At 36.7% G+C, this 15,948-nt stretch overlaps 1 protein-coding gene across 2 annotated transcripts; it reads right to left on the bottom strand.

Moving 5' to 3' along the window:
- Nucleotides 1-1,974: 1,974 nt before the first annotated feature.
- Nucleotides 1,975-9,386, bottom strand: LOC121431037 (interleukin 17-like protein). Of its 2 annotated transcripts, none has more exons than XM_041628502.1 (4): nt 9,032-9,386; nt 3,804-4,050; nt 3,041-3,279; nt 1,975-2,285 (listed from the first exon to the last, which is right to left on the bottom strand). In XM_041628502.1, exons 1-4 carry the CDS (start codon nt 9,062-9,064, stop codon nt 2,166-2,168), a joined length of 639 nt encoding a protein of 212 aa, XP_041484436.1. In that variant the 5' UTR covers nt 9,065-9,386; the 3' UTR covers nt 1,975-2,165. The 2 variants fall into 2 exon arrangements, with proteins under 2 accessions (XP_041484436.1, XP_041484435.1); XM_041628501.1 differs by lacking the exon at nt 9,032-9,386 and adding an exon at nt 6,838-7,039.
- Nucleotides 9,387-15,948: the final 6,562 nt, after the last annotated feature.

The raw sequence follows: 15,948 nt of genomic DNA, 5'->3' as shown, positions 1-15,948 counted from the left end.
GTTTCTTTCCCCCCTCTTTCCCCTTTTTTCACACCTTTCACACTTCTTATCAAATGTTTATTCCATGTTCTGTCTTATCCTTGTCTTTGAATTCGTCACCTTTTCACCATTTTTCAATTTGACAAGCAAAAAGGTCATTCCATCCCATCTAAAATTTGACAAAATTTGAAAACAAGGTAATCGTTGTGGATAAACGACAGTAAATATAACGACAGTGAAAATAATTGCTGTGACTCTCAAACGGGTTGGGGGGGGGGCAAGGGCTGGATTTGCCCCCCCCGGCCTGGATCCGCCACTGTTTCAATTCTTTTAAAATGCAAAATATGTCACTTGAATTTGTTTGTTGGATATGGAGATAAATAAAATGAATTGAAGTGAATTAAATTTGGTTAACACCTTTTAGCATCAATCTTTATTTTTTTCAAGCTCAGGTTTTATTTTCAACATAAAACAAGACTCAAACATACATTGTTATTTTAGACATATCATAAATCAACATACATCATTCAATCTCTTTCTTTAACAAAAGAATAAGGTAGATTTTTTTATCTGCTTGACATGATGCTAATTATAAAAGTGATTTGAATTAACATTTTGTAAAGAATCCACGAGAAAATTAAGCTTGTCATTACAGGGTTCCTCCAGAAATGAAAAGGAAAATAGAGGGAAATGGAATAAAACGGATAGTGAGTCCTGTATATGTAAATCTCTCTCATTTTAACTTAATCATTATTATATTTGCAGGATAAAGGTAGCAAATTTAAGGAACTTTTAGTTGTAAGAGTCAACCCTCCAAAATGTTTTTTTTTATAATAGAGAAAAATCAAACAGGCACACGTTGAAAATTTCCCCCAAGTCGGATGTAAAATAAGTTATAAAAAAGTTTCCATTATTTTTTCACAAAACAGTTATATGCACAACTCAGTGATATGCCAACGAGAGAGTCGATGATATCCCCCACTGATGAGTTTGATGACATATTCAGTGTTATGCTTGTTGGATTGTTCTCCTTTTATTTAAGCCATTTTTTTTGGTTGAGTTGGACTTGTCTAGTAATAACAATGATCAGGAATAATTTTCTTTTTTTTAGTAGACGTCAGTGTTTTTGCTATTTTACACCGGTGTTAAATGTGTGGTGTTAGTTTTACACCTGTATGTGTTATTACAACACCTTTTGTTGTTATGGTGTTATTAAAAGTTCCTTTTGTTGTAGGTGTTATTACAACACCTTTTGTTGTTTACACTCTTTGGTGTTATGTTGAATCTCAAGGTGTAATTTTAACACCTCAGGGTGTGGTCCTCTATTAACACCAATAATATTGGTGTCAGTTTTAACACCGCAGTTTTTACAGTGTGGCTCATTACGCCTCTGATACATGGGTTCGAAACTAAATTGCTGCAGGTGAGTTTGTGAATATATTTACTAACTGTGTCTATGTTCTTCAAGAGGAATCAACACGATCGCTGACTGCAAGAAGGGTATAGTTATGATAATGATGAAATAAAGAGTACTGTTAGATGGACAATAACTCAGCCTCTCACTGATTCTTGAATACAGTATGAAAATTTCGTGAGTGCTTCGTGACCTTTACATTGCAATACTTTGTTAATGAACGCGTAAATTTCTTTCAACTATCCCAAGTCCAGCTCAGTCTAGTTTAGTAAGTTCTTAATATAAATATTCTTTTTATTTAGAATATGTACAATCAAGAGTGTTACCCTTGTAAATAATTCTAGGTCGTCAATTACAACGTGCCTTCCTTACTGTAGCTTCTATGGCAGTGATCTTATTAAAAATCGTCATAAATTAAACAGAATGATAAATTTGACGTCTCTCGGAACAAAATGTTAATTGATTATATGGCAATAGTACACCTGGGCCCCGTAACACAAAGTTTTGCGATGAACTGCAAGTATGAAAGAACCGCACCGACTGGTTCCCGGTCAGTATTTTAAACAGAGTGCGCGTGCAACGACGATCTTGATTGGTCATTGGTATTTAGCGATTGATTGCAAACCTTTGTGTTACGGAGCCCAGAAAATCATTTATTGAAGAATGAATATGAATACAAGTATATTTCTGTTACTCTTTGTTATAGATGTGAATTAAGAATGCAAGTCTGTCACGTATTCTGCGATGTAACCAGGAATAGATGGAAGTTAGATCATTCGATAGTCTCTACAACCTCTGTTACCACTGAGGAGGAGTTGTCAGAGCCTGGTTTGCCGACAGCAGTGCGTTTCCTCAGACAAGCGCATGCCACAGGTACGTCTTCCGTAGCAACCTGAAGTACGGACGAGGCACATTAAAGAAAAAAAAGTTTAGTCTTTGTTTCATCAGAATTATATCCATCTCTAAGACCTTCGCCATCATCATCACCATCATCATCATTTTCATCATCATCATCATCATCAACATCATCATCACCACCATCATCGTCATCATCGTGATCATCTTCATTATCACGATCATAATGGTAATTACGATCATCATCAACGTCATCATCATAAACATAATACTACTTCTTCTACTTCTACTACTACTATACTACTACTACTAATATTACTACTGCTACTACTACTACTACTTCTACTACTGATGCTACTACTACTACTACTACTACTACTACTACTACTACTACTACTACTACTACTACTAATGCTACTACTTCTACTACTAATATTACTACTAATACTACTTCTGATACTATTAATACTACTACTGATCCTACTACTATTACTACTACTACGACCATGGCGTAACAGGAAAAAAAAACAATATGAACAAAAGTAACAAAAAAACTAAGCGAGCGAGCGGACTGAGCGAGCAAAAAAGTTTGTCAAAAATCTTTTTCTTTTCTTTGACTGATATTCAGGAAATGATAGAACCCTTTGCTCACTTTTGTTTCTCTTTTTGGGAAGTGTCATGGTCATAAACCTTTTTTTGTGTGTGAGTGTGGGGGGAGGGGTGGTGGTTGGGGCTATGCCCCATTCCGTATGCCTATTGTACGTATGAATAGTGAAATGCCAAGTTACTCACATGATATCTGTATTGGCCGGATGCTTGCGGGGTTCTTCGTAGAACTTTCATCTTGTAGGTGATGCTCTGGCATACAAGGTTTTGGTCAGGTCTGTGGGTGTATGGGTCAAGACAGGTGGAACATCGACACTGGGCTACAGCAATTACTTCCGGTATACGCATTGGATCCGAGCAATGGATGTAAGTCCAGGGGCAAATGGAATTCTCATTGTGGTGGTCAGGGTGGGTCACGTTAGCTCCTGCGTAAGAGTGATCGAGAGAGAGAGAGAGAGTAGAGTCAATATTGAGATGAAGGTCGAACCCACGCCCTTCATTTCATTCCATTCCATCTCATTCAACCCCGTTTCATTGCATTCCATTTAATTTATTTCCAATTAATTCCATTCCATTCCATATCATTCCATTTCATTTCATTTAACCCCCTTTCACTGCATTCCATTTAATTTCATTCAGTTCCATTTTATTTCATTTTATTCCATCCCATTTCATTGCATTCGATTTCATTTCATTTCATTTACTTTCTTTTCATGGCTGTATTCAAGCACGGACCCTTTCTCAGTCATTATTGTTTGGAAAACGACCCGACATTTAAACAGTTTATTTTGCTGCTGATCTTTTTTCAGTAATTACACAAATTGTTCCAGAAAAATTGGCATATTAAAACAAAAATCCAATGTAGGCCTATGACATTTTATTGGGTCCTATACAAATTCATTTTGACATCGTTACCATGGTTACTGCCATTGGCATTTATCTGACTTACCATCCGGGCATTCCTCTGAGCTCAGCTCTGTTGATGGACAGTCGGTGTTGGCACCAGCAAGACTGTTGGCTGTGACGGGGAAGCTCTGGTGAAGTGCATCGGCCTCTGTCGTAGGGTCGAATGAACGGCGACGTTCGTGCAAGATCGCGTTGGGAATCGCCCAGAGGTCGGAGTGGTCGTTGCGATTTGATGGGTTGCTATTGACCAGGGTAAGGACAAATGACATCGCTAAGCCGGAACTTACGATCTAAGGACGGAGATCAAAACATGAGATAGGTAAAACAGGAAACATCGTCACCAGGCATGCAGTGGCGTAATGAGGAGCCAAAATTTTTGAGGGGCCAGATATAGTTCATGAAGCTAAATTCATTTAAAAGCTTAAACGAAGCGGGCGAGCAAAATCTTTGACATATTTTTTTATACAAAGTCTAATTTTGCGATATATTTTGATATGATATTCAGAGAATATTATGACGTCTTAACAATACCCTGCCTTTTTTTTTTTGGGGGGGGGGGTCGTGAAAATTTGTTTGGGGGGTCATGGCCCCCAAAGCCCCATCTCTATACAAATGGTCAAAGGTATGCATAACGGGGCTTGAAAGGTTATAAGCTGAGGCGTACTGGGATTTAGTCGAGGGGGGGGGGGAATTGATGAAAATGAGTGATGAAATACAAACAAAGAAACTAGCCATCTCCCTAAATTGCCCTATAGAAGGCCCTTGCAAGTTTAAACTGGCGAAAGGGTTACTAGAGGTGGCCTCAGCATTGGCATTTGTCTAGGGGAGCGGGGATGTTGTTTGCCTCACTGAGGATATTATAAAGTTTATTGAAAGCGCCATCACTTGACCTGTACTCCGAGTCAAATAATATAATTTAACAAAATAAACTTTATTGGAATTACGAGTCCTTTTTAGAAGGTGTCAAGACATGAGATTCCAGCGCATATGCCTATATGTAATACATATTTCATCGCTAAAACAAGACTTATTCAAAAAATAATAACTTATTCGATGAATATTTTGTATTTAATGAGAGGATATGGATAAGGCGAGGAATGAAAATTCCCAGTCCCCAAACCGATCAATTGTGTGCCATTAGTCTCTCAGAGGACCTTAAGCCGTCGGTTCTCTGGTTGCTTGCTTACATACATTCCTTTATTTTTAGCAGTCAGGTACAAAATCTCTACCATTTACCAACTAGCTTGCTTATGTCGGTTCAGAGAAGGTTACTTTCCGAACAGAGGCGTGATAAAATGACATGAGAAAGAAAAACTTTTAGAAAATATAAATAGTGACCCAAATATGTTTTAAAAATCACTAAGGTTCGTAATCACAAAATCATATCAAGCAGTAAACAGTGATGGAATGAACTACAAAATGAATTGTATAACGTTTGAATTTCATTTGATCTTTTTTTATTTAAAAAAATTGACAGAAAAAAAATTCGCATAAATATGATATCAGACTATTCACACGATTCGTCCATTGTTCACACATTCTTCGTGCATGTTGACAAGCTGCGGTTAATCGATTGTCCATACGACGATCGCATAAACTTCGTGAGAACTTCGCGCGAACCACGCAAGATTCATTCAAGACCTGATTGTCGCTACAGATTCGGAGAAAACTTTACAATCTGGACTTTACCACTTTCCGACATTCGCGTCATTTCAAAACGTTAATAGATTTTTAACTTTCACTACGCAGGAGAGATTTAAGAACGCAGTATTGAAATGTATTCAAAATGACAAAGAACAGCTGGAGGTTTTTGTCGAAAGTAATGAACCAGGGGTTTGTTTCATAAAGGACTTGCATCTGTTATAACGTTGCCACAATTGCAACTGCCATGGCAACAGCGCTCAGCAGCCAATCATAATCAAGGTTGCAATGGTAGTTGCCATAATGGCAATGTTAAAACAGTTAATAATAATAATTGTACTTGCTTATATAGCGCTTAATTTTTACTTTGTCAGAAGTCTCTAAGCGCTCTACAGTATATGCAGCATAATTACCCTGGCTTTAGCAGTGCAGCTGTTACGCGCGCTGCGTTTCAAGGAATACATTCCTGCCAGGTACCCATTTACCTCACCTGGGTTTAGTGCAGCACATTGTGGATCAATTTCTTGCTGAAGGAAATTACGCCATGGTTGGGATTCGAACCCACGACCCTCTGTTTCAGAGTCCGGAGACTAATCCACTGGGCCACAACGCTCCAGTTGCAAGTCCTTTTATGAAACGGGGCCCCAGAACAGCAATTTCGTCCACACTTTCGGAGCTGAAGAAAAATGGCAAATAATTATGTCGTTTGTCCGGAGTTCCAGGACGAAACTTTTTTTTTCTTCACCAATTTTCATCAAAGACTTCTAGGTTGTTCATAATGACAATGACAATGAATATCCCAGATGACAATGAATTTTCTATTTACTCGTGTGTCGTGGATGAAGACTACCCAACACTGTTAGAAAATTTATCCTTAAAATATAAGAAGTTCCTGCAGCAGAGTCTCGAGAACACCTGTAATCTTACCAGATTGCGTAATCCTACATGAAATTGGTATTTGGTGGATGGAATCTTACAAATTTCCTTGAATAGAACATCATTTTCACCTTTTTAAACAGACCTGTTCTGTTAAATTGCAGAAAAAAATCATGTTTTATGAATTTACAGAATGATTCTGTTACTGCTTTCTGCAAAATCTGTAAAATTTTTCTGTAAAATCACAGGATTTTTAACAGTGAATGAGCTTCTCAACGTCGAAATTGTCAGTAAACACCACTAAAGGCATGGTCACACCGCCCGAGCGTTGTTGGAGCGGTCGTGGAGCGGTAGGGAAAGAGGGTTGAATTTCGCTCACAAAATAGGGGAAAAATCGAAAACAAAACGCACCAAAAAAAAAACAGTCGAAATCGAAAATGGTGAACGGTAGCGAGCGGTGATGATTTTTTCCTCTCCGCTCCAACAACGCTTGGGCGGTGTGACCAGGCCTTAACATGACTATATTTTTAGTTTGAAACGGAAGGAAGCCACCGACTTACCGATCTGCAAAACCCTACAACATTTCTCCCAGTATCAGCCATCTTCGCAACAGCTAAAGCCCCAACCTTACTTGTCGATATTTGTAAATCAACTAAACGTAATCACATCTCTTTGCATCACTTTATAGACCATTGGAATGGTTAATTACCGTGCACTTCTTCACGAAAAAGATGATCATGCAGTATAAAAAATAACACTTGATCTAACGTCACCATTAAAACGGAATTCTACTGATTATTCATATCCAAACTCTAAGTAGTTTCTATTTTTATTTTCAACAACTAAAATTGAGCCCGTCATTGTCATTCTAGTGTCAAGACCAACACTCATCCCAGGTTTTGTACATAACGAGAGTCTGGGATTGGCTATCTTGATAAATTCTCAGTGAGGATTAAATAAAGATGAAGAGTACTAATACTTGAGATCCTGTTAAGAATGAAAGATCGCCGACATTCGATTATACCACAACGCTTGAGAGTACTTTCCAACAATAGTGCAAGCGATTATTCTATCCTATTCATTTCATTGCTCCTAGGGATGTAATCACGTCCCTAGGCAGAGGCAATGCTATAATTTTTTCTATAAGGAATGGCCCGATACGGTATTTCAATTCCCATGAATATTGATTTCAACTTTGTCACCACTCGTGAAGACAGTCTTCATCTAAGATTGGCTAGTTGCCCATGATGTTTTTTTGTTTATTTGTTTGTTTTTACGTATTATATTCATTGTGCATGTTACATTAGGAGCATGCTAGGGCTGGGCATAAATATTGCCATAGTTTGATATCATAGATAACGGTGATTTAGATAGGTGGCTTGGGGCGCGCCTTTTTTTTATCGAAAACCTATAGGTTACACGGGCCTAAAAGATTTCCCATGGACTCTAGTTTTAATGGTTAAGATGGTACTTATCATAAAAAATAAGGATGAAATTCGAGGGTCGAATGTTTACTACCAGTGTATAGGAAATAATCTGACATGTCATATCTGACCAGAAAAGGGTACCTCGACCGGCGCATTTTAAAAATGAATCGGTATTTATGAAGACTACGCTTGGCAGGATCAAATTCAGCACCTGAGACAGTAAAATGGCCATTATTCTTCCGCCAGTCCAATTTAGTTCCAAACTTGGTAATATATCTTCTCAATTTGGGGAAAAGAAGATCAGTAGTTACCAAAATTGAATCAGTGTTAGATGGACAATATACTCATTCATTTTTGTCAATTAGCAATATAAGCTTTTAAAAATTTAGAACGGGTTGGCTCGAATGAATATCTTTTGACTGCCAGTTGTTATTAGGCCCGTGTGACCTATACCCACCCATCTGCTGCTCGTAGATTTATGGTTCATTACGTCAGTGGTAGTTGGGGGCATATGCACGTAATCGCTCGATGCACTGGTGGAGCCCCCGGGTGTAGGTGGTGGTGATGGAGGAGGGGGGGTGTACCGTGGCGTACGTCATGAGCCCCCCCCAAAAAATAAATAAAAATAGGGGGCCAGACAAAGTGTGTGGGGCAATTGTTTTGAGTAGCAGCGAGTGAGCTAAGTGCGACCGAAGCGTTTGACCGTTTTAATACCAAATTCTAATTTTGAGAAGACTTTGACAAATATTTATTCATTTATTTATTAGAACATAATTATTCAGGTATAAAAGGTCAGCATAAATTTCATAGATGACCTGATACTATTCATGATGTCATATTTCGCCATCTTATCTTTCCCATTCTTTTTCTTTTTAATTGGAGTAAAATGTGTTTTTTTCGGGTGATGGCGGGGCAAGAAATTATATTATAATGAGACTAGAATATTTATTTTTGATAATATTTCAAGGATTTTACGGTATTAGCAATATCTAAGAATTTTATCTTCAGATCTGGGCCCGTTAAAAGTTACTATTATGGTAACCTTGCTATTTAATGTTATCTACCATGGTAACGATGCTCATCAGCCAATAAGAATCAAGAATTCCATGATAGTTGCCATTGGATGGCAAAGTTACAATAATAGTAACTTTCATGCATTAATGATACCATTATCATACTACATACTCCAAGGGAGGGAGACAGACGATATGGAATTAGAAAATACAGATACTAGTACACAATTATATAATTAAGTGTAAACTTTATAAGAAATGTATAGACAAATAAATCGTAATTTTAAATGAAAACACGGATAAAAGTCACTTACAAATGCTGTAGAAAAACATATGTCGGTTAACATTTTCACCCGATGTGACGATATGATAGGCGTTAAGTCACGTGACTTGATTCACCGGTCTGGTCTTCACTAACGAAGCTTCAGAATGTCCCCTGTTTGGCGCCAGAACAATACTATGCACCTGACTAGCGAGATCTTCCTTCTTTTCGAGTTTGGTGATAAAGTGGAATCAATTTAAGTGACGTCCCTCATAAAAGCCGACTTTCCAACAGGTAACTGGCTGGAATGCCCCTATTAAATACCCAAGAAATCGTTATGATTAATGGGCTAGACTACCAGGTATGTTAAGACATATTTACCACACGGATAATTATCCACCGACGCAGTTTTCCTCGGCCATCATTCCCAGGAAAAAGTTATTCCTTTCACTGTTTTTGCGATGAAATTAAATACGTAGAAAAACATATTTGGTGTACACCGTCTCTCATTTAGGGTTTCGAGGAATTCTAATTCTGTTCTTGCCGATCAGTAACGACATGAAATAAGTAGAATGATAATCGCTTTGCGGTGAGATGAACTATTGAGAGGTTTATTATGCAGGTTTTATTCGGAAGAAACTAATTGATTTCATTTTTCTGACCAAGGATATACAGCCGGGCATTGACAGATCAATGATATATACATACAAAATCAGGTGTTTTCCCCGAATCAATATTTGAATAATTTTATTTACCCAGGGTAGCGTCCACGTTAGCTCCTTAGAACTGTTCTCCAATCGTTACCGGTTGCATGATATAATCTTCGAAGGCCTACATCTTATATTTTGAATTCGAATACCCCCTGACTGCTTATTGTGGCAAGGTTTACAATGAACAAGCTGACCACCGTTCGAACTTGATACGATTTATGTATAGGCCCATCCAAAGCTCAGGGCCCTGGGACGATTTTTTTTTAACTGGGGGTGCTGATGTAAATTCAACCAAAAAGGTTTTCTCTACATTTTTCACTACTATTTCTGTCCCGAGAAATTTGACAAGCAAGAAAAAAAGGTCTGCACTAAAACATATAGGTCATTTTGCTTTACATTTCTCAATTTTTAATACCATCCAGAATTCATGGGGGTGCTGCCTATGATATACATACAGCACCCCAAGGAATTTGTTAATTGTAAAAATGACCACAATAAGCAGTCAGGGGGTATTCGAATTCAAAATATAGGATGTAGGCCTTCGAAGATTATATCATGCAACCGGTAACGATTGGAGAACAGTTTTAATCATTCAAATATTTATTCGGGGAAAACACCTGATTTTGTATGTACATATATCATTGATCTGTCAATGCCCGGCTGCATATCCTTGGTCAGAATAATGAAACCATATTCCGAATAAAACCTGCATAATAAACCTCTCAATAGTTCATCCCTCTGTTTCCCAGGGCCACAGTGGTGTAGCATATTGCTTTATGTATTCGAAGAGAAAGAGACAGAAAATCGGCTTGCACTGCTTCTTGGAGTCTGTCGCAAAGAAATAAATTTGACTTGAATTAAGTAAGACTAGAATGTGACTTCACGATTGTGACTTGAAGTCGCAGTTTAAATTCAAATGTTCTTCAACGTCACAGGTAAAGTCCACCCCCCAAAATATTGACTTGTATAAATAGTGACCAATCAAACAAGCATAACGCTGAAAGTTTCATCAAAGTCGGATTGTCATTGTCATTTTTCTTTCAAGCAATGATGACGATCCTTCTAATGCAATTGTGTTTGTTATCATTTGGTATAGGGGATCATATTATTTGGTTAGTGTTATATTCTGTTATTTTTTTTCTCTGTGATTCATGCCAAAAAACTGTTTATTATATATCATTTTTGTTATGTTATGGGAAAATGTATTATACAAATGATAAGAATCAGAAGCAAACAATAAAATAAAAATCAAATCATAAAACAAAACAGCTATATGCACAATTCAGTGACATGCAAATGAGATGGTCGATGATGTCCCTCATTCATAATTTCTTTTGTTTTTGTTATTGTTTGAATTCATCAATATTTCATTTTTTACAGATCTGAAAAGAACCATCTTGACTGAACCATAAGTGTTTAAACACTGAGAATTCCACATGTTCAGGGAGGAATAAAGCTTTATTTCACAGGAAAATGATGAGAAATTTTATGGAACATTTCATATTTCAGATGATAATATACATAATAGTGAGTGAGTGGTGTCATCAGTCCTCTCATTTGCACACCGAAATGTGAAATTAGGTGAAACTGTAAACTGTCATACCTTTCTTATTTTACATCCGATTTAAATGACAATTTTCGTGCAATGCTTGTTAGATTTCTTTCTTTTAATTCAAATCAACTTTTTGTTGAGGTGGACTTGTCCTTACAGGGGGATCATCCCCAGAAACTTCACCGGGAAGTTCACCATGACCAGTTTGTTGTTAAAATAGCAGAAAAATAATGAAAAATATTGCCGAAGGTTTCTGAAAAATTCATCAAAGAATTAAAAAGTTATTACAATTTTAGTTATTTGATTTAAGACGTCATATGCGAGCAGCATTCCTACATAGCGAATGGTAAAAAAATAGTGAAATGTCATTTTCTCAGAAAATTGAAATGTTTTTTACTGTACCTTTTGTATATTAATATACCAATCATGTCACATCCGATGATGAATATAAAACAAGATTAAGTTATCAGGAACCATACAAAAATTGAAATTCATGCATTTTATATTACATAACATTATGGGGCAGCTGCTCGCTTATGGGTGAACTTCACAAATCCAAAACTTTGAATTCAAATAACTTTCTTAATCTTTAATGGATTTTCCTCAAACCTTAGGCAATATTTTTTTTCTGCTATTTTTACAACAAACTTTTCTTCAGGGTGAACTTGAAAATGTGAAGGAGATAAAATGCAAAATTAATGTCAAACCAACCCATTCGAGCTGCCAGATGTTCTGAATGCAGATTTAAAAATCCATTATCAGTAATTAAAATATTGGTGATGGATTAGGAGCTCTGCTACATAATTACAACTTAAAAAAAATGCAATTCTGTACAGCAGAGTTCTTTATTGGCGTAATGCAAACGATGCAAACGAAATGCAAACGAAATTACGATTTGGATATCGAAAGTTGCATTTACAAAGCAACCATTAACACGTGTATATTTGTTTGCAAATTATTTCAATCTAGCCACTAACGTGATGAAAGCAATGAATAATTTTGATTTGCCTTTACTAATCTATAAAAAAAATGAATTGGCACGATAACTTGATTTTACGTTTCTATTTGCCTTTATCGAGACTTGATAATTCTTTTAATAAAGTGTAGGCATATATAGAATCTCCCAATTTACAAACTATAAAGGGATAAAATGGTATCCGCCCACTCTCAAAATGTTCTCATAATAACTGCTACATATTATGATCCACTGTTGAAAGAAATATATTATTATTATTTTTTTTTTTTTTGGGGGGGGGATTGGACCCATCATTTCAATACATTATACCCAATGGAAGATGCCGCGGGACAATTTTGGAGTTGTGGGGGCTGACTTTCCATAAAAAACACAATCATATTGTAATATTTAACGTTTTGCTTTGTTTAAAGTTTAAAACAAAAGAAAGTACGAATCCGCCTCCTCTACAGCTTAGGATTGATGATACAGACTTGGAAATCATGACATCTATTAAATTACTTGGTGTCATCATACAAAACGACCTGAGATGGGACCTGCATGTTCGTCAAATCATCAGCAATGCTTCTCGTAGGCTGTTCATTCTTAATAAGCTGAAGAGAAATGGCGTGATGTGTCCGGAACTTGTCACTATCTATAAGACGTACATCAGGCCATTGATTGAGTTTGCCGTGCATGTTTGGGCATTTAGCATTACCTGCCAACAATCCGCTAGCATTGAGTGGGTTCAGAAGAGGGCTCTGCGTATCATTGCCTGGCCAAATGTCTTGCCATACATTGAACTTCTACAAAGTATGAATGTGTCATCTCTTAAAGACAGACGGAGTGAACTTGTTGAAGGATTTGCACGCTCGTTGCTAAAATCGAAACGACATCACCACTTCTTGCCTGAAACCCGTAGGGTTAGAACTGGTCTTTCCCTAAGAAATGCACATCATCTTGAGATTCCTCGGACTAGAACAAAAAGATACCAACAGTCGCCAATCCCCCACTTTGTGCAAATGTTGAACTCTGTATTATAATGTAATTTTATATGCATTTTTATTTTTTTTAACAACTGTAACACTTTTTGTACTCCCCTTTATTGTTTATCTTTAATCTTATTGATTTTATGTTAGGTTTGTCACCTTTTTATTCCAATGTTCTTTTTTTTACTTACTTGAGTTCCACCTACATGTAATACGACTATTCGATATGTAATTCTGCCCAACTTCAATATCTTTTTGGTTCGTTTATTTATTTAATTTTTTACTATAAAGTATTAACTGTACCAGTCACATTTCTTTGACTACCTATTTGCCTGTTTCGGCCGGAGAACAATGGACTCAGTGCACTGAATTTGCTGTTCTCTGGTTTAGGCAGGTGAACGGGTGGTCAAGGGATTGTGACTGGTGGTGTACTATCTTCAGTATATCACATGGTCAATTCCAGAGTTCATACCAATCTATTGTAACATCGTATTTATATCGCTTCAGTTTTATGACTGTCATACATGTATTCTCAAACTAATTTGAAATTGCAATTATTCACAACATTAATTTGGTTTATATTTTTATAGGACTTATATATATTATTTAATTTGTCTTGCTATTTACAATTGTTTATATACATATTTTTCTTGTTTTAAATATGATGATATTTTAAAAGCGTAAATGTTAATTTATATATGTTTTTAATACTCGCAACTTTGCTGATTTAATTTTGACGATGATAGTTTTACAATGTTATAATTTCAATCAATTTTAAGCTTTTTTGAGATTGTCCCAAATTATTTTTTCTGGCTTTATTTGTTGATTATTTGTCTAGCACTAGAATTGTGATATATTGAAATCTTTTATATACATGTACATTTTTACTTTGTAAATATGATAATATGAGTCTTCGGACTTTTGTTATGTACCATTTTCACAATAAAACCAGAATAGAATTGAAAAGTTTGTGTTTTTTTTTGGGGGGGGGGGGCAGGGCTTGTACCATTACATCAGGTTATCGCGTCTGGGACCCGTTGCAGAAAGAGTTGCAATCAAACGCAAATCTAAAAAACATGCGCAACTTGATTTTCAACCAATCAACAGCGCGCATTTTTGACTTGCGTTTAAACGCAACTCTTTCTGCAACGGGCCCCTGGTCGGGCAATCGCATAACTTGACCATTTGAGAAAATGATCGCTCCCCTAAACTCACGAAAAGTCAGGTACAGTCTACGTCGTTGTTTGTTTGTTTATTTCACTAAGCTAATGGTAAATTGGACCAGAACTTTCGTGTAATTGACTGGTAATTTTCACAAACATGACAAAGCGACGGTTAAAACTAGACCCGACCATTTAGAATTTAGGGTGCCCTTTTCTCGAATGATCAGGTTATGCGATTGCTTGGCAGGGCAATGTGATGGCACAAACCCTTTTTGTCATTTTATTAGGAAAAATGGAAGCGGAAGCCCTCCCCAGCCCCCAGCCCTTCTAGATTCGCGGCCTCTGATTTTTGTACGCTCAGATGATAAATATTACATCATCTCTAAATTCGCATCGGAAATGATTTTCTTGAATAATTTGTTTAGGAGAGGACTTCACAGATATAGAATTAATGGCTTTGCATTGAAAATCCGGGGAATACTACGTACTATAATCATATCCGAAAAAACTGACTTATGAAGTTGGCGCGTAAAATACCATTTCCACCTCGAAAGCCAGGGTATTAATACCTTATGGTTAGCGGAGGAGGGTCGCTGGTTACCAGAATTAATCCTGACTTTTACGTGAAAGTGTATCACTGAACGCATTACACTATTGTTTTTTATACCTGATAGTGACAACATTAAATATGAAACTCATTTACATTTTCATATCACTCAATATAACCATCTTAACACCTACACAACTGCTGTCCATTATAGATGTTGGTTCTAAAAGGGAACTAAGAACGTTTTTTGAGACAATGGAATCTTGATCGATCTCAAACATGTTTAACTTTCAGGTAAGTAATCATAAGCCTGGATAGGACTATCATGCATCCCTCTATGAGTAGGTGTTAGTGTCAGTGGCGTATATGGGAGGGGGGGGGCTTAAGGGACCATACCCCCCATCTTTGACGATAAAAATAAAGAAGAAGAAGAAAACAAAAGAGCGGAAACGAAAGAGAGGGACATATTTGGTGCAAACTAATTTCTAAATTTTGTTTCAAAATATAACCCAAAATTTGATTTTGATGCAGCATTAAAAGGGATATGATTTTTTTCTTGTTCGCTTTGTTTCTCACATCTATTCAGTACTTTTGACTGATATGACATATCATTTCCCTCATTTTTAAGGGGGTGGGGATCTTATTACGCCCATGGGCTGTGTATGGCGGGGGGGGGTGAGTACGTATAATATAGGGCGTCATTGAATAGGCAACTAAATAACCGACGCCTAATAAATGCAACATAATTATCATTATCACGAGAAAGAATATTTCAGATTGAGTGTTGAATTTTAGCCTAAATGAGATAATTTCAAATGTGTTGCTCGAATAAGGTTTATACAGTATACATGTATAGATGATGTGGAGTTAAAACGAATGGAACGCCTTCTTCCATAGTCTAGCCTGTATTACGCAAATCAGAATGTACGCAGGGTTGACTCCGAGGCACTAAAATATATAGCACACACACACACATACACACCCTCACTCACACACACTCTATTACGCTTTGAGTATGAGAATCGGCGAAAACTTAACGTGAAAAAAAAATCTTCT

This window comes from Lytechinus variegatus, chromosome 17, assembly GCF_018143015.1.
Source record: "Lytechinus variegatus isolate NC3 chromosome 17, Lvar_3.0, whole genome shotgun sequence".
Lineage (NCBI taxonomy): Eukaryota > Metazoa > Echinodermata > Echinoidea > Temnopleuroida > Toxopneustidae > Lytechinus > Lytechinus variegatus.
Note: the sequence above shows the minus strand (reverse complement) of the source record. Positions and strands in the feature narration are given on the sequence as shown.